The sequence below is a fragment of the Cryptomeria japonica genome, chromosome 3 (assembly GCF_030272615.1).
Source record: "Cryptomeria japonica chromosome 3, Sugi_1.0, whole genome shotgun sequence".
NCBI classification, from domain to species: Eukaryota; Viridiplantae; Streptophyta; class Pinopsida; order Cupressales; family Cupressaceae; genus Cryptomeria; species Cryptomeria japonica.
Window position 1 is genome coordinate 194,065,750 of NC_081407.1, and position 20,398 is coordinate 194,086,147.

The 20,398-nt window shown below is 35.8% G+C and overlaps 1 protein-coding gene across 1 annotated transcript in view; it reads left to right on the forward strand.

The window, feature by feature from the left end:
* LOC131035059 (F-box protein At2g26850) overlaps positions 1-13,043 on the forward strand; it is a 28,766-nt gene extending 15,723 nt beyond the window's left edge. The window contains exons 3-5 of the mRNA XM_057966681.2: positions 1,631-1,809; positions 2,072-2,146; positions 12,465-13,043. Coding sequence (XP_057822664.2) covers positions 1,631-1,809; positions 2,072-2,146; positions 12,465-12,652 — 442 coding nt within the window. The 3' untranslated portion in view covers positions 12,653-13,043. The remainder of the gene's footprint in view (positions 1-1,630; positions 1,810-2,071; positions 2,147-12,464) is intronic.
* The last annotated feature ends 7,355 nt before the right edge of the window (positions 13,044-20,398 follow it).

A 20,398-nucleotide genomic window follows, 5' to 3' on the forward strand; every position in this document is an offset into this window, starting at 1 on the left:
CTGGGTGTTTGTAAATTTGTTAACTATGTTCCTCTTGGTTATACTTTTGGAAAGGGAAATTGCATTGAATGTGATAATGATTGCTAACAGTTAGCCCTTTGTTGATCAATTGATGCACATTATCACCATTGTTACAGTGCAACAAACACAACTGTGTATTTTAAAAAAAATCAGACTTTGATTATGTACAGCTATGAATTTTAAACTCTTCACAGACTTATTCGTCAAATCCAGTCATGTTTAAGGAAGGCAAATTGGAATTGCAATGGGGTCTTCATTTATAAATAATGGGAACAATGAAGGATTTAACAGAATTGATGCTTGTCCGGATGAATCTAGTGCCATTTTTAGTTAACCCTGCTCATGTTTCTCATGGAATCTACAATATTATGAAATAGATTAATAAATAAAGAAACCTTGAGCAAATGCTATACAGTATACTGACTCAATATTCCAGCAAATTTGCAGTTTGATCTTGGATAAATAGAGATAAAAGGGTCCAAATTTAGGTGTGTATCTAAATAATAAAATCAATGAAACTTGGATCACATCATCTTAGGTGTGAGACTGGTAGGTGGAAGATACCCAAGGAAACTTGGGAGAAAGAACTTGCATATTCTGCTATAAGGTGGTGGTGGAGACAGAATGGCACTTCATCATGGAATGTACGGCTTATGAGGATATTTGTACGCAGTACGAAAATGGTTTGAAGGTTGACAATATTCATCAGTTATTTGAGGAAGATAGGATTAACCAGACAGCCAGCCTCCTAGTCAAAATTCATAGTAAGAGATCCGACATCGAAAAGAATCTGAAGATAATTTGAGGATGGTTGTCTCAATCCCATAGACCTGTTTAGTCTCGTGGACGTCATTAGAATCTTTCTTTTATTCATGAGCAATAGGTTTGCATGCTAGAATCTAGAACTACCCAAAGCATTATTTTGTCAAAATTTTATCTCACCTCAAATTGTGAAACATTACATTGTTCCAGCAAGCCAAACAGCTCCTGACATGTTTCATTTGTCCTCGGCGGTTGGCGGAGATACCAACTGTCGCAAACTGCCAACTAACCCCTATGGGACATGGCCAATTAACTAACATAACCAAAATATTATTCCTATGTTGGCATTTTACGGCCAACACATAGTAAGTGTTTGCTAACTGGACTTAGTTCTTCAGTGCTGTTGCATTGTAGAAATTTGTATAGGAAGCTTGCAGCTGCTACAGTTTCTCAAGTCTTTTTGGTGCATTTTCCTGCATCCTCTATTTGTCATATATTTACTAGCAAAACTGATCAGAGAATAGAGTATGTAAAATACATAATGAGATTGCTATTATGTAACGTGTATGCTCTTTTAGAGAAAATTTTGGCCTTTCCGTTCAAGCTTTTAAAAGCTCCTTTTCTATTCCATCAAGCTGCTGATGGTTTTGTCCTTTCTTAGTGATGAGTAGTCAATATTTTGTTCATTAGTGGTGCTGCAAACTTGGAAACCTCAATTCAGTGTCTTTTGTAAACGTTATGGATCATCTTCAAGCTGACAGTTGCTTTAGGTGAATTCCTGGCTTTGAAATTCCGACAGATGTCTTCTTAGAACATGTATATTCTAAGGGCTGCTTGCTTTTTCCAGGTATCCCCCACATGGTCCTCGCACCAGTGTTGATGAGGAAAGAGTCCAGTGGGAGAGAATCCGAGCACCTCCCACAGACACCTCTGCCCATAGGCTTCACGTGTCTGATTGCTTAGATACCTTGTGTCCTGGTGATCATGTTGAGGTACAATGGAGGAGGAACAGGCAATTCCCATATGGTAACACTTCTAAATCGTGAATTTGTGAATTTCAATTATGCTTTGTAATCATTTATGTGATCAATAATATTCTTAGGGCTGCTTAAAAAAGAAACTAATAGTTATCAGTAGCTAATTAATAAAGTCAGTGCTTGAGTTCTATACATATTGCATTAAAAGTTACGTTTGGCATTTCTATTCCAAAACTTTGATTTCTATTACTGCATTATGCAAAATTTTTATTTCCAAAACTCATGATAATATCAAATTTAATAAATGGCAGGATGGTGGTATGGAGTTGTGGGCCACTCAGATATCTGTGATGGACATAGTCATCACTGCCACTGTCATCTAGATGGTAAGAAATTTGTGTAGTTTAATTAAAGTCCTCACATATTTATCTTATGTTTACTTTCATTTACACCCTCTTTGTTTACATCTGTAATTTCCTTTTTCACCCATTGCCACAGCGTTTTAAAAATTTCCAGTGAACTAAATAGTCTTCATGTGCTGTCTCCTTGGATTTTATTCATTTATTTTCATTTTCAATGGAAGGAATAAATAAAGTCATTCTTGGAGTTTCATATATCTTAAACAAAATCCTAGCTATTTGTTCTAACCGGTACAACTGGCTGACAGATTGTATACATGTTGCTTGGATAAAATAATCATTCCTTTATAGTAGTTAAAGCATTGTTTAGAACACTAAAACTTCTACTTCTGCCGAAGACAACAAACAGCCAAAACTTGAGGCAAGCCAGTTACTAGAGACAACACATAAATCAATGTTGCAAAGATAATGGAATAATTCAAGAATCTTAGGCTTTAAGAAGCTGGCTCATCTCATAGTGCAGTCTTATGCATTTCCTTTCCCTCCATGACATCCTTCAAGCCTTGGTATGAGGAGAATGTTAGCGCTTGGATCTGAGTCTTCAGATCAATTTGAACTTAACTTACTAGATAATTTGACATCTCCTTGACTGCTATAACTTAATTCCCTAACGCTTATTCATATTATGATCTTCATTCTGTATGTTTGGGTTGTGGAGTGTCCAACATATGGCATACATAACCCTACAGCTCTCGTCTAGTAATTTCTTAGGATTTCTCTCTCATGAATGGTTAGCTTAATTACAAGCTCATGTGTTGCCTTAGCCTATCTGTGCCTATAACTTGGAATATATTTTACATGTGACAATCATTTTGAGAATCGTTATTGAACTAATATGATTGGAGGTTGCTCCCTTAAAGTGGTCTTGCTAATCATTTCTTTTCTCCTATGCTCTTATTACACTCTTACTCAGAATACGTTCTTTTCTGCAGCTGCAATTATTTGTACAGTTATTCACTAGTGGTATGTGGGACATCCTTGCGTTGAATGAATCTTGGTTATTTCTGTATTGATTCAGCTCAACTCCTGGGCTGATCCAATATTCATTTCAACATACAGTCTGTGTGTTTTGAAAACCTTGCAGAATCTGCTGATGCAGTTGTCAGTTAGGTGTTGATGACTAGTCAAGATGGTCCAACAGCTTGTCTGAATGGTGGAAGACTATTAAACTAAGTGAAATCATACTTGAGTATCCCCTTTGGTATGAGAGTCTCTCTTATATATCAATGTACATTACTTTTGAGAAAACGTTGTAACCTCCTAGCCTCTAGGTAAGACACTAAGCTTAATAAAGGGATGGTCTCTCTTAGTACACATTTGAACAGGCAATGTGTAATGAGTAACTGTGGCTGATATGTGGGGTGGGTAGATAAAAACACTAAATCAACTAGCATGCATATTCATTGTTCCAAATAAACAGAATGAAAAAAGTGTACGACAAATGGGTACTTATTGGGGGAAACTTCTTGGCACATTGATCTTTCCCTTTGACCTGTTGATGTACTATAGCAAACACAAATTGGCTGACAAGTTGGTCACTTATCTAAATTCCTTTACTTACTCACCGAATGTCCACTTTTTAATTAATGTTTACAAATGGAGGAAACCTCAATTCTGGAGGTGACACAGTGTCAAACCTTTCGTTACTTATTATTCTCTTACATCTCCTATTTATTGTATTCCTCTTGGGGACACAAATATTGTTCTGGGCTTGAGACTTGAGGTAGTTTGGCGATGAATTTTCAAGAGTTCATTCATTTAAGCATTGAAGGAAAATATATCTAGGGTCTTAGACATAGTAGTATTCTATTTACTCAGCAAACTGAAAGTGTAAATGGAATTTAATTACTTGGGTGTCAAATAGGAAAAACATAGGAAGCACTTGACAAATAAATAATTCTGAAATGTTTGTAAAAATATGGAAACAAACTGTTATTGTTGTTTTATCAAAATATAGTGCATGGAATGTGTAAAACTTACAACTAAATGTCAGAATGAATGTGGAAAACTGAAAACGGCAACGATAGGTGTGCCCTAATTGCTTGATGATGGCAGTCCTTAAAAATCCCCGACTGCAGACTCTTTTGTTCTTCTGTTCTCTGGAAATTTTCAATTCTGGAGTAGAAAATTGTAAAAATAAATGACAAATAGAAAAAGTGGCATCTGTAAATGTGTGGAGTTGATTTTTTGAAACAACTGCCAAAAATAGGTTATTCAATGACCTAGGTATTTTTGGTCATTTTTCAAAAGACTACAAATTTTGAACTCTAAAGATTGTTTTCTAGAAAAAACCAGCCTGTCAGTTCAAACCAATATGGTTTAGGAACCAGGCCATGGTTAACAGCAGTTTTTTCCCCAATTTCTACTTATACGATCCTAAACCTTCTAAATAGGTGGTTAGCTTTTATTAATTGGAAAATCTCGTAAAGGCATCAAGAGTCCCAACTTCTTGCTCATGATTTGCAAATTGTATCCCAACACTACAAGAAGATACTTTAGGACTTTCTAAGAGTTCTTAATGTTTGTATAGAAACAAGGGCAAGAGAGTGCCATTAAATGATTTCTTGGTATCTAATCATCTGATATTGATCCATATTGTTACTGATATGACAAGAAGAATGAAATCAAGAAAATGGTATAGGACAAGTTGGATGCAAGTGTTTTCTGGTCAAGTGAAAATATGTCTTTAGCACATGTGATGATGGTTAGAAACAAAGATACTTCTTGGAATATAGGCCCCAACTACAAAGAATTGAGCAGACTATAGGATCATATTTAAGGATAGGTTTCTGTTGATGGTGTTTTTACGCAGTATGCAACACAAAATAAAAGACAGTATTCTATCCTCTCTTGAATAAAGACTTCCAAATGCTAACCTGCGTGATCAAGTGGGACGACTCCAAGGTTCTCGAATGTCAGGTATTGACGTGCTCTTGGATAGACTCAGTTGTATATGATGTGATATTGCTGGAATCACAAGGTGGACTTACGTTGAATGCTTGAATGCTGGAATGATGCTGGAACGTGGGATTTCACTTGATTTGAAAAAAAGGAAAAAAGGAAAGGTTTGAGAAAGCTAATCTAACTCTAGGAATGTAAGAGCAATGGACAATCTTTGATGAAATTCAACTAAGTCTTGCTTTGACATACGTCGAACATCTCCACAAGGCTAGTGCGATCTTCTAAGGATAGCTTTATGATTTTCAAATCACCACTACAAACATAGACACCATCAAGTTGATGCATATCAATGAAGAATCGATAATTGAAGTTAAGCGTTGGCTAAGATGGATCCAGTTGACAACGTAAGGCACTTTACCATCGGCAAGGTGTTAGTAGTATGGATGTACGAATTTCACCATTAATCATTTTCAAAGTTCTTCCATTCATCTAAACAACATGAAATCAAATGAGAAGTAGAGACCATGCAAATTGTTGAATCAACACATAGAATTCACCATATCTTCAATGAAGTTTGCATGCTTCTTGCAACAATGTCTTGGCAACAATCTTTGCCTTCTCTTCCTACTCTATTCTAGCTATTTGCTTGCTACTTTCTACTAACTATTATCTATTCTCTATTCAGTATTATATTTTTACAAATGAAGAAGTGGAGCCTTATATAGTGCTCTTATCACAATTGAATGGCTAAGATTGATTCACAATCAATGGCCAAGATTTTACAATAAAACCCTATTGCAAAGCATTTAATGCTTGACCAATGATAAATTTACATTTGATGGGACACATCCTTTTTTGAAAATTCAACCAATAAATGATGGCGGTAGGTGCATCGGACTTTGTGCCCATGTGGTAATTATCTTCTTTTGATGAGTTAAGCTGGGTACATTGAATTTGGACACCTTATCTTGATTAGATGTGATTGGATAAGTGATGACTGGGCGCCACCTCAACTTGTTTGATTTTTGTAACTCATCACAGGTTGTAATCATAAATGAATGAGGCATATCTCTTGATCCTTAACATTATCTAGCTCTTGATGTGATGATGACTTTGCTCATGTCAATCTTCTAACTTTAATTAACTCTTCTGAAACTATCTCGTCTTGATCACTTGCATTCTGGAGCTTCCAGCTGGCTATATTGGCAACGATTCTTGGATTTCCGAAGGAAATTCAAGGTTGTGAAAATTTCCATCCTTGAATGCTTGATGTTGATGCTATCCTTCGCCTTGATGTTTCTTTTCCATTACTTCTCATGATGATTGCTTGCATCAGACCTTGTCATTGCCTTGGAAGGACCCTATCATTGCCTTGGACTGATTTGTGTCATTGCCTTGGACGCCTTGTTCTAGCCTAGGACGGGTGGCTTAAGTCAAAGGACGAAATGGTTCTAGCCTAGAACAGGCTGTCTAAGTCAAAGGACAAGATGGTTCTAGCCTAGAACGGGTTGATTTCCATGCCTTAGCGTAGCTTGGGTCAAAGGACAAAATGGTTCTAGCCTAGGACGGGTGGCTTAAGTCAAAATACAGTTATTCGAATTTTTATGCTTACTGTTCCTGCTATACAGTAGGTGAATTTATTATAGTTATATGTGGAATTAAGTTGTATTTAATTTCCTTATTGTTATATAAATATCATCTGATTTACACTGTGTTTCAAAAATTATTAACAGATTTAATATTCTGATGCAATGTGTATATAATCAGAAAATTACTGACTGTCTACTTCCTACGGGTTCCACACCCCAAGGTAACTAAGCAGATTTTACGCGAGCAGATCTCAAACACAATTGAAGTTTACAGTCAATAAGGTAGTCGTTCCATAGTCTTTTAAGTGCCTGGACCATCACAGGAGAGGGAAATAGGTGGTGACAGGCTGTAGGCTCCCCTCCCCCTCTCCCCCCTACACCACTGTCCATTCCATTGGCACATCTTAAATCTGAGTTAACATGGCATCTGGGAAGAAATCAATCACTTGCACAAGTGCATAGCAACCCAACCTTACATTTCAATGAGCAGAGAACCCTACAGTCACTTCCTAACTCAGAAAAAGAGAAGGGTTTGATAAAAAGTAAGTGTCACATTGTTCAAACAAGCAGATCGCCTTATATAGATGCATGATTTGTAAGATCTGAAGTTAGAAATCATTTTCTACTTTACCATTGAATTCCCAATTGTTCATTACATTGTGCATTCATCAACAATTACATGTTTTGTATGTTAATTTCCTGAGTTATAGTTTGCGATCAGAATTTGAAATTTTTGTTAAAGTAAAACCCTAGGGTTACTACAAATTAGGTTTATTACACCAACAGCGACCATCATTTGAACCTTATTCCATCCATACAGGCAAGTAATATAGTTGCTAAGATGTTCTCATGCAATTCCAACCATCTCAACTATCTAATTGTTATATAGAATCCCAACAACTTTGCAACCAAAACATTACCATACCATGACATTAGCATACCACACATTATATCAAACATGACTTCTCCACATCGATAATCATCTCATATTAGTAGTTGCTACCACTCACACATGGTCAAAGGTTGTTGACCATCTATACCTGAATTGTGTATATCTCCCTTCTTGCACTACAATTAAACACCAACCCCTAATTGCTTCTAGTTGCTTGCAATACCTATGACCATTCCAGAAAACATCACCATGCACCTAGCCTTCACTAAATGGACTCCAACAATGCCGCATGTTGCACTTACATTGTCATACACAATCCAATAACTTAGACAAAGATGAAATTGTGAGTTCTCCTCCAAATTTCATGCAGTTGCAGCCATAACAACATTAGACTTAGACAAGCCACTCAATGCTAAACTGTAACATTCATCACAACTCACCGCAACTAACTCTATAGCTATTTACCTGTCTGTAATCAAACACTTAACATGAACTAGAACAATCTCTTCATCTTATCTCACCAAGAACTTCACTAGAAACTCTGCAGTTGAATAACACACTAAAGTTCCAACAAGTAGCACCCCATGTTGGCTGTTTTTTAGATTTTTTTTGCCTAGTTGGATGCACTCAATCTTTTAAACACCTTAAGTCATTTATTTCTATTCAGTTTGGGCACCTTAGACTTCAAGAAGACATTTGTTTACATAGACCAAGGCACCTATGTTGCCTTGTTGTAAGAATGGTGACCCATTGCTTTTGAATTTAGACACTTGAAGACAAGAATTTTGTCAAGTAGACTTATGAGGAAGAGATGTTAGCCATCCTGGATGTAGTGAAGCAATGGTGTCTATAACTTAGTGCAAAGTCTTTCAATGTAAACATATTATAACAACCTCATTTGTTCCCTAAAACAAAGGTTTTCTTTTTAAGAATAACTATGGGTTGCTAACATGTTGGGCTAGATTTTGAGATCTATGAGAAACACAAAGAACATTTGACACAAACGAGACCAAGGGGTCTTATCACATTGCCTAGTCATGCAACCAACAACACACAATAGTAGCACATATTCAATAAACAACACATTTCCATCTTTATTTTGTTGATGTCAAATTCAAATTTCAATCATTATTATGCTATAGTACAAAAATTTGCCTCTTCTCCGTCACCACTCTTCACCAGCAACTCCTCCTATTCATGGTGCTCTTTTCTCCATTTTTTGTATATAGTGGTTTCTCATGTTCATGGTGGTTATTTGCTCATTCATTTACTCTCTCTATTCCCCACTCCTCTCTTACAACTTCCAAAAACCCTCTTCTTGGTTGGCCAAAGACCCCTCAAGAAAATCAATTTTCCCTTTATATACCTTTCATGCATGGCAATTCAACCATTCCAAGAAGATAGATCAACCATCACTTCAAACCATCTATTCGATTTTCCCTACAAACCAACAAATATAAAGTCATCAGCCATTTTAACCTTCACAATCCATGGGTTCCCTTAGTCCTTCTCCTTTAACAACTTCTTAGTTTGTAGAACTTGTGATTCAGCACTTTGATGAGTTTATGAACCTAAGAACTTTCCAACAAAGGCTCTTATAGGATTTCACCATTTTGGCAATTTCAAGAACCCGTGAACCAACCTTCAAAATGTCTTTGGCCTTACCTCATTAGGGGCTCCCACTTGGATGGGAACTATGTGAATCTCTGCTTCATCAAGGATTTCAAAATTCCTTAGAACCCTGTGATTCCTTCTCGTCAAGAGTTTGGGAATCCTTAGAATCCCACATTCCTTTCTTTTTGGGGGTTTCTTTGTTGTTGGGCTCGATGATAAGTAGGAACCATTGTTAGGGGTTCCTAATTCATTAAGAACTACTCAATATCCTTCTTTGCTTATTTATGTCGGGATTTTGACCCCTCCTAGAACCACTTCATTTCTTCGAAAATGCTTAAAAGAAACCTATTCAACTTGTTAGGGATTCCCATTCGAATAGGAACCAAGAATTAGGAACTCCACGAAGAATTGTAAAGTGTAGTCAATGTTGTTGAGGGCACTAGGAACTATTCTATTTTATTGGGGTTCCATGTGTTCTTTGAACACTTTGAAATGTCAATCACCTCTCCATGGTACCTTTCATCAGAGCTTTTAATGGGAACCAAAACCTACTAGTGGCTCTCAAGGTTTGCCAAACCAGTTGTTCCACAACCTGTTCTTGATAGAGGCCAAACCTCTAGTTTTCAGCAAATTGAAATTGGAGATACCCATTTGGGCCTCTACATGATGGACTCCTCACTTGGTTGAATAGAACTCGAAAATTCCTCTCGAAGAAAATTAGCAAAGACCAACTAAAACACAACCCAAACCTAAACCAAACCTGGACTAACCTTGAAAGCTAACCTGAAAATTTTTTTGGCAACGCAAGATTACCTATTGACCCAGATGCTCTACATCAACATATTGCTCAAAGTGACCTTTTTTATAGATGATGTTGCTCCGAGTGACTTTCCCAAATTCATGGAAAGGAATACCCTCCTTTGGTACATCAACATAGTGCTCAAAGTGACTTTTTTTGATAGATGATGTTGCTCCGAGTGACTTTCCCAAATTCATGGAAAGGAATACCCTCCTTTGCTCCATTTCCTTAGAATGATGGAAGAACTGGACATTAGACCGAGGATGACAGTGCAATAGCATGGAGGGAATCTGTACATAAATGTATAAAATAATAATATAGAATGAGTGCTATAATATTAAATAAAGCAAGGACTGACATTTTCATCCATTTGGTGCGATATTCTTACTTGCAATCTAGATAAATATGTTTTTAGCTTTAGAATTTTATGCCTTGCATGGCATGTCTTTAACTAGCACATGGATTTGTCAGTGTCGTGATGGCAGCCACGCTAAAATTTGACAACAGGATGCAACCTTGTCAAAAAAGCCATGATGTTAGCCATGTTAAGCCCTGACAACAAGATGCACACCTGTGTAAAAAGCAATATCCTTGTTGCCACTTGCGGGTGTTAAGTGGATCTTCTCACTTTTCAATTATATTAAAAGTGATAAGAAATAAATAATGGGTCATGAGGTTTAAATAAATGTTAATATTTACTGGACAAATATTCGTCTTCTAGTATTAATATTATGAGATGATATTAATATCTAATTAGGTTGTATTTTGCCATAATGAGCTTACATCATACCAAAGTACGTACTCCACTATGACAATATTCTAAAAGTATGTACCATCACCTACCACTCCACTTTTACTATCTTTCGAAAATTCCATCTAGGTTTAAATAAATGTTAATATATACTCGACAAATATGTCTTCTAGTATTAATATTATGAGATGATATTAATATCTAATTAGGTTGTATTTTGCCATAATGAGCTTACATCATACCAAAGTACATACTCCACTATGACAATATTCTAAAAGTATGTACCATCACCTACCACTCCACTTTTACTATCTTCCGAAAATTCCATCTACTTTTCTTCATCTACCACTCATATCTACCGATACTACCATATACCACACATATCTACCAGTACTACCATCTACTACTCACATCTACCATTCATCAAAAGCTATCACTTACATCTACTAGTAATCCATCTACCACTTTAATCTACACCTTGGCCCCCAAATGTTATAAATAGAGGCCTTGTGAGCTCATTTGAGGCATCAAGAGTTGTATGAAGTTTGTGTCTTGTATGAAGATAGGATCAATAGTTAAGAGTCTCAAAGCAAGTTAAGAGTATCCTCTATCCTTGCGCTCCCATGTGACCTGAGAATATGAGAAATCAACTTGCATAGGCTGTTCTCAGTTTGTCATATGGCTCAAGCTTTTATATTGTAGTCTCTCCATTGTAAATTGGTATTAGATCATTACAAGTAAGATCTAAAACTTTCTTGTATTTTATAAATGCCAAGTCGTAAAGCATGAATGCTAGCATGTCTAGAATTGTGCCTCTACATGATATTATTGAAGATAAAGATGTTACAATAGATGAAAAGGGAAACTTTAAATTTCCTGAGGTTAGTATTACTGATCTCTATCTTGAGAAAGGAATAAAAGCTAGATTATTGACTGCTGTTAGAGCGACTTCCTTTCCAATCTTAGTCTGTCTAACAGCAGTCAATAAACTAGCTTTTATTCCTTTCTCAAGTTAGAAATCAATAACATTAACCTCAAGAAATTTGAAGTTTCCTTTTCATCTATTGTAACATCGTTACCTTCAATAATATCATGTTGAGGTGCAATTCCAAACATGCTAGCAATCATACTCCTACGATTTGCTATTTATAAAAAAACAAGAAAGCTTTAGGTCTTCCTTGTAATTTTGGTCTTCATTCTCTGCGACAATTTCCCGTCCTATGTACCCAATTTGACAACTTAGAGACTATCTGATGGAGTTTGCAGGTTCTATGTTGGAGCTGATCTATATGCCTCTTTTGCAAGTGCTCTTCACCCGTCTTGTTATTTTGGCCCTCGGATTTCTCTTTTACAAATACTTTTGCTTACTGCTGAGCTATTTCTTCTGCAATAATGGTTTTATGAAACTACTGATTGCTGGTTGATTTTATTTTAAGGTGCTACAAAGACTATAAAAGCTTACTAAAGCAAACACTTGTTGTACTTGTTATGATATATGTGACCAATGAATTCCAAATTAGATCTTTTAAATTTTGCATATGTATGTGCATGTGAGCCTGCCTGATAAATCTGACTTTGATTAATTACTCTGGATTCAAATGATTTACCTCTTTTGAATTGGCAGTATATGATTTAGATGGTTTAGATAAAAGCAGGATTCACTGCCCTCAATTGTAAGTGAATTGACTTTTCAAGTTATCTTTAAATTCTTTAGAATTTGATAGAACTTCCTTTTGCAGATACTGTGTGGCTGGAGTTCAATCAATATACCCATGGTTCTCGATGGAGACGTGCACCAATCAATAGAAGATATCATCATGAAGCAGGAACTGAGGTTGAAGGATTTTATGGAGGCATTCGGAAGTTAATTACAGAGGAAGAGGTTTTAACCTGGAAGAAGTTGTGGCCAAAAGAATCACTAGAATGAATTATTATCACATAACATTTATCCTCATTATACATTCAATGCTGGACGTATATTGGAAAGGCAGCCATCATCATTAAGTGCGTTTGATGATGGCACATTTCTTTAGGACAGACATAGAGAGTGTCAAGTGTTGCTGACAACTTTTGTGTTTCTTTTGCCTTTCATATTGATGACTCTGGTCCAACTGTTTTCAGGTTAATATTTTCTTCACAAATGGCCAGATGCATATGCATGTTGTGCCAGTAGAATGACTGTTGTTGAAATAAACCATTATGTATGCATATAATTGTAGTCATTATAGTCAGGATGACAGCTGTTGCAGTTCACTTGTCCATTGAAGATTTGATTTTTTTAATGGCACAGCACAATGCATTGTACCATAGATTGCTCATCCTGAAAATCTTTCATCATCCTCTGAAACTGATCAATAATGATGTAACATATTGTAGCATTATCTGTTTAGATTATTTCTACAAAGAAGGAACTTAATATGATTTCATTGACCAATCTTACATTTTATAATAAAAATATGTGGTATGAGCAAATCTTGGCACTAGACAAATTCTTCTTCATCTACAGAGAATGTTGGAGACAGAACCTTCTCTCTACTCCACAACCAAATAATGTGTCTATCTAAGGTCGATATGGCAGAAAGTTCTCATACAGTAGTTCTAATCAAGTCTATAGAATAATAAGTTAAAACATCAATACAGCCTAGGCACTAATTTTGCCACATTTTCGTCATGCATGGGATCCTCAAAGAGAAGATCGGATAAAATTGAAGAGAAATCAGTCATATGAATTAACTTGTCAACAGCAGCAAAATTGAAGAGAAATGTAGAAGGTGAATTCCTTAGGCTGCAGATACAACGAAGAAGATTGGTTGCAAAGTGTGGGCTGTCATAAGTGGCAGAAATGTTCAGAGTAAAGTGGAGTCCAGTTTAAACTCATCTGATGTGTACTTCAAAAGAAATTTTGTTGAATGGAAATATGAGGGCATTTTTTTAAAATTACATAGCGAAAATTTAATAATTTATGACAATTTAAAGAACTTATGTTTACAAATTTCAAACCAAAAGGATTGCATTAAGCGAATGTTTGAAACTCTAGCAAGAGGAAAATGAACTATGACTTCTCTGGATTGCGTTATGTCTTTGTTTCTTCCAATCTTGCTTGGGAGTTGCCAAACAACCTAGCACTCGTGAAATGGTTAATTGGCCTAGCCTATAGACCTTGCACCCATAGGGTGTTACAACCATCTAAGGAATAGCATTCAGCGACCCTTGATTTCCCCTTAATATGGTTAGAAACTAGGGAATTAAAATAATGACGCCACTGTGCTACTTGGATTTCCACATGATAGTAGGAATTGGAGGAATTAGATTGTTGACAACAAATGAATGTAAAATGCAAAACAACACAAGGTTTTAATGGGAGAACCCTTATTAGGGGTGAAAAATGTCATCAGTAGGAGCAATTGCTCTCTACTAGAATGTATTGCTTAGGCTATATAGGTACAAAGAGTTTCACAACCTCTATCAAACCTATCAATACTAGCATCTCTTTCTTAGAGGTATAACATTTAATTCTCCTCTGTAAAAAATGTACTATTTTTCTCATAATTGCTGCCCATGTTGGAGTAATCTAGTAGAATCCCCTAGGAAGATAAAAGTTGAAAAGTTGACTTTCTATTTTATATCTTTGCTTGCTCCAACTTTAAAGAATTGTCTGCTTCTAATAGAGAGGTGATTATGCATTCATTGCATTGGTTATGTTTTTTCCATGACGGTTGTCTTTACCACTGGTGGAAACTAAGGATTTTTTTAAATGGAAAAATCACTTCTCTTTTCCAAATTTAAATTGGATCATTTTATAGACACCTAAAAAAGCTCAACTTCACTTGCACATCAGTTCATCCAATACTCACATCATTCACTCATTCATCCATGTCGTTTGTCCATCTCCTAGGTTCCAGTTTCCACTAAATTTCATCTAATCATTGCACCACACCCCTTGATTTACCATTTCACTTACATCACTAACTTATTCCATTAATCTTGTCGTCTGCTTGTCTCTTAGGAGCTAATCCACTAATCATTTATTTTGTCCAATCACCACCTAATTTGTTCATCCATCTCCTAGGTCACTATTTCATTTAATTCATCACGCATCATCAACTTATCACCTAGGGTACACATTATCACCTAATACCTAATAATTTAATGAAATAACCCCTTAGTTATTTAATTAAATTTTTGTCTACTATTATTTATCCATTTAATAAATCAATTATTCATTTTTTGTTCCATTGAATTATTTATAATTATACACATTTATCCACTTGATTAATAAATTATCCACACAATATTTTATTAATGAATTAATTTAATATTAATGTCCACCTCATTTAGTTGACTTACTCTAATCAGTGCACTCAAAGTCACTCTTAGTCTCATTTGCCACTCAAATCCACTTCACTCACTCATGCACTTAGTTAACTCCCCAATCGATCAAATCTAGTTGTATCCTGAAATGTGGTATCGGCCCGCAATAAAGAAGAATACTTCAAACACACACATGAAACATTGCATTAGAATTAGAAATCAAAACAAAACAAGTTGAATAAATCTAAACTCTTTAAAATTGTTCCATGCTCCTCTATCTCTAAAGATCTCTAAGATTCAAGGTGGCCTTCACTTGGAAGAGCACTTGATCCTCAAGATGACAACCTAGAGAACGAGATTCAAATGATGATTCTAAAATCAAAATGGAAATACAACTAAGATCTTAGTGATGATTTAGATATGAAACTAGATGATGGTAGGATGCAAGATATTGATATGAAGCTAACTAGCATGAAAATGATGTTAAGATGATATTAATACTAGCATATAAAATGAAGCTAACATGATATTACTAAATAGAACTAAATGATCTAATTACTATTATTAAAGAGAGGTTAATAATGCTTGATGAAATGAGACTATAAGTTTGATGCACAAAGACTTGGATATTCAAAACGAAGAATGAGAGCTCTATTTATAGGGAAAATAGGGCAATGGAGGGTTGAAATTGAATAATCTCAACAAGAGCTAGGATTGAAAGTTATCAATCCATGTTTACAATTTTCACCAATGAAATGGTGACAATTGTCAGCAAGAGGTTGCTTGGGAGGAGATGTAAGAGGCATTAAATGCCTGAGAAGACGTGAAAGTTACCTTATGAGGTAAGTGTTGTTGGCAAATGCACACTCCAATGAGAAATTGTAGGTGATTGAAGGTATTGTCATTGATGGCAACCTTGCAATCATAGGATACCGGCAGACTCCACACCGACATACAGATCACCGACACCAAAAAGAAAGATTACCGACACCATGGCCAACATGAATTTTGTGTAATTATACTTTGTAATTAATTGTAAAATCTTTGTAAGCCGACATGGCGAATTGTAATATGACTCATATAAGTATGAGATCATTGTAGATCATTTAGGAAGTGAAGAATGAAAAGAGTATAGCAGACCTAATGTGCGAATTATTGGGATAAGGGTTTATGTATATTGCAGAGCTTAAACCGGTACTGAATCCGGCATAGTAAATGTTGATCTGAAGCAGTACATGACATTGGATCTGTATAATCCAATTTTGTAAGTCAGTGAGACTTCATTTTGTAACTGAGCAGTGAGCTCTAGGCACTTGGCCTTCCTGCATGTGCAGGCTCCTATTGTAAACAATAATATTCCCTTATTGGCCAGTAAGCGAATATTGTAGGTCACAAATCCCACCGAGGTTTTTCCCACACCGGGTTTCCTCGTTAAAAATATTGTGTTATGGTGTGTTTTTCATGTTATGTTTGTTGTTCTTATTTACTGCATTAATTTTTGTTTACTGGTACACAGTTTTGAAATTCTTTTCATGTTACAGTTCAAGAAAATTCTTTTACCGGTCAGATATTGATTCACCCCCCCCCTCTCAGTATCTTTGGGAATCCTAACAATTGGTATCAAAGCTTGGTCCTCTATTTTCAAAAGCCTAACAGCTTGAGGAAGATCTTGACACCAATAGAGATGGAAAACTTGAAAAAGCAATTGGAAACAACTCTTTCAGACTATGATGCAGAAAAGTGAAGAATATCAAACTTGAAGATGATCTGAAGGCTGCACAGGATATCATTCAAGGACTTCAAGAAAATTTCACTATTACAAGGAACAAAAGAAGAGAACTTTGTGAAAAGATGCAGAATGATGAAGATGAAAAGGAAACTCTCAATGATTTGGTAAACAAGCTGAGACAAGAAATTGGTACAACGAAAAATGAGATGTTGGATGTGACTGAGATTTTGTAAAGAAATTGAAGATAGAAAGAAGAATGAAGATGACTTGACTAGAAGAATCAATGATGCTGCAAATGAAAATCTAAGACTCAGTCATATGAAAGATATGCTAAAGACATATCTAATTCACTTAGAACATGATAAAACTGAACTTATGAGACAAAAGGATTTCTTGGAAAATGAATTGGCTACTGCAAATCAACACAAGGATAAATTCAAGAAAAGTTCAGAGGAACTTGATGACATGTTGAAAAATCAAAAACCTAATGGTGATACAAATGGCCTTGGCTTTTAAATTGGTAAAAGCTCCAGTACTGCAAACAAACATGATCATAGCAAACCGGTAAGACAACCTAATGCTTACAAATTAAATGGGAAATGCTTTAACTGTAACAAGTATGGTCATAGAGCAAATCAGTGTAGATCTAGAAACTATCAGAACACTAATACACCCACCGGTCAATGTTCGAAATGCAACAAAATTGGTCATAATTCATAAAATTGCAGAATGAATGTAAGATGTTATGTTTGTGGAAAATTTGGACACTTATCTAATCAATACAGAACACATACCGACATAGGATATGAGAAAGTTATCCAGAAAAACAATGTGACATGTTATGCTTGTAACAAGATCGGACATATTGCTAAATTTTGTAGAAGTAAGGCATCACCGACAAATAATAAAGGACCCAGCTTGAAAGGTAAAGAAAAAGTTGAAGAGGTAAAGCAAGAATTCTCAAAACAATGGATCAAAAAGTCAGATTAGAATGTTGATGGGAATACTCCTCCACTGACAGAACAGAGTAACACTCCATTGACAAGAGACTCTTCATCTAACTGAAGGAAAATCCTTTGGGGGTTTGGCAACAAATTGAAAAACATGCTAATATACCCTCAGTTGATGGTGAGAAGTTGAATTACTTCTTTACCGACAGATGAGTTAAGTTGTGACTTAACTGACAAGCATTAAATGTGGTAGTTGGAGAAAATAACATTATAAAGTAAGTGTTTTGGCTCCTTTTTCATTCACCGAGCATTCAAATCTCCGAGAGCGCGAAAATTCTGAGCATGGGCATCCATAGTGAGAAGAAAGCAAGTCATTCAAGCACACATACCTAAAGTAGATTGAGGTATTTATAACCATGGCATCCTCCTTTGTTCCTGAATTTATAGCAAACCCTGCTGTGATTGAGGTTATCAAGCGCCCTAGACCCGTATTCAAACTTGTTCCCGAAATAGCGAAGAAAGATGATACCCTAGGTGCATTCTCTCAAATTCCTAAATGAGTAGTATATGCTAAAGATCCTAGGATATACATACATTGTCACATAGAGGAATTAGAAGATGATAAAATCAAGAACATGTATAGGACTATGATTTGTGATGTAAATGGCAATATCAAACCAGAACATAAGATAGTGGAAACCCTAGGTTTTACTGAAATCCTTAGTATCTAGGATTTTCCCAAGGATGTTATAAGGATTGTGCTAAGCAGAGTGCATGGCGAATTCTTTTGGTTGGATTCCATCCATAAGATCACCAAAGAAGCAGTTAAGGCAGTAACAGGGTTACCTTCCATCGGAAGTAGGCTTGACATAACTAAAAAGGTCTCTAATGACATAGTAATGGACCTAACCGACGCAATATTTGATAAGAGATCACTTAGAGTCAATGGTGTAAAGGACATAAATGTTAGATTTGTCAGTATGATCCTTGGCTATAAAGCCACACATGCTAATAGATTAAACTTAGTATCTAGCTTGTGTATTAAAAGTGCTTATGACTTAGTGAACAACAATGCTAAGATTGACATCTGTGAATGGCTTAAAGATGAATTGATAGACAATTTGAAGAAGATCAAAGGAGATAAGAAAGGAACTTTCAAATTTGAAAATTTGTTTGTATGTTTGATGTTGTACATTACTAAGGAAGTACCCGATATTGGAAGAAAAGACTTTGGCTTTGATATATCGGTAGGAAAGCAACTATTGGACACATTAAACAACATGAGAGAAAACAGAGAGAAAAATATAAATGAATATTTTCAAGCACTAAAGACTCGAATGAAGACAAGAATAAGGCTGTCTCAGGCAACTATAGATAAATATCAAAAGGAAATATGTTTTGTAATTAAGAAAGATGAAATCTGGATGGAGGCAGTTGTCCCTAGGACTATCTGGGTAACTGAAATGGGATATGAAACAGATGATAACATCATTGAAACTTATGCAAAAGCCCTCCTTGAAGCACCAAAGGAACCATCTGAGAAAGTCTTTGGAAATGCAGAAACAATTGAAAGTGGCATTCAGTCTAAGAAAAGAGTTAAGAAAGTTAAACAAACAGCGAGGAAGGGAACTAGACAAGCTAAAGCTATTAAGGAAGATGTATTGAAGCAAACTAGTATCAAAGAAAGTGAGCTAGAAGGACTTCAACCGGAAGCTCATCTTTCACCGATTGAAACTTCTTCTAAAAGTGATATACCAGCGGTATTCAAAAGGGTAGAAAGGAAATGAAAACCCTCACCGGTACCCTCACCCACACCTAGAAGAACTAGACAAAAGCAACAGGCAGTTAGACCTCCATTTAAGAAGTTAACTCCAAAGAAAAAGAAGGTAAAACAGGTTATTGCTCCACTGGATAAACTTCTAAATGAAATAACAGAAGATGAAAAATTGAAAAATATTAGCAAGTTGTATAACACACTTTTTGTTGATGATAAAGAGAGCGTAGAGAGTAGTGTAATTATACACTTGGACATATACAAGAAATTTTTGATGGAGATTGTTGATGAAATACCCAATGATTTATATAGGAGACTAGAAGCTAGAAGGGTAGCTATTGTTGAGTTAGATAAAAAAATAAAAATTGAAAAATTGCTTGCAGTTCACCCAGTGAACTCCACTGAAGAGATAGATCAATTAATCAGTGAGGCCAACCGGACAGTATTTTCAACTGGTCACTGACATGTTGCACTTATGGCAAGAAGAATGAATAAAATTTCTGAAGAAACTGCGGATCAATGAGACATATTCTTTGTTGAAAAGGAAAAACGGGAAGAACTTAAAAGACCTAAGACTGTCAGAGTCTATCAAAAGGACAGGGATAAGGGGAAAGGTAAGGTAGGTGGACCTCCAAACCTTAAGATAACTGATAACTCACCCCTGCCTCATTCTGATACTCCACCAGCACATACTACTGACAATCAACCGGCTACAGAGAGTATGGAGACTCGTCAAGAGGATACAAATCCTGAGTCAGAAATTTTGTACACTATGAATATAGACACCCAAGAGGTAAACATTGTGGTGGACAAAGAGACCACTGAGGATAAGAAGAAAGATGTGGCTACTAAGTCACCAGCTTCAAATGTTGAGATTGAGGTTAGTGATACTGTAAATATAAGCACATA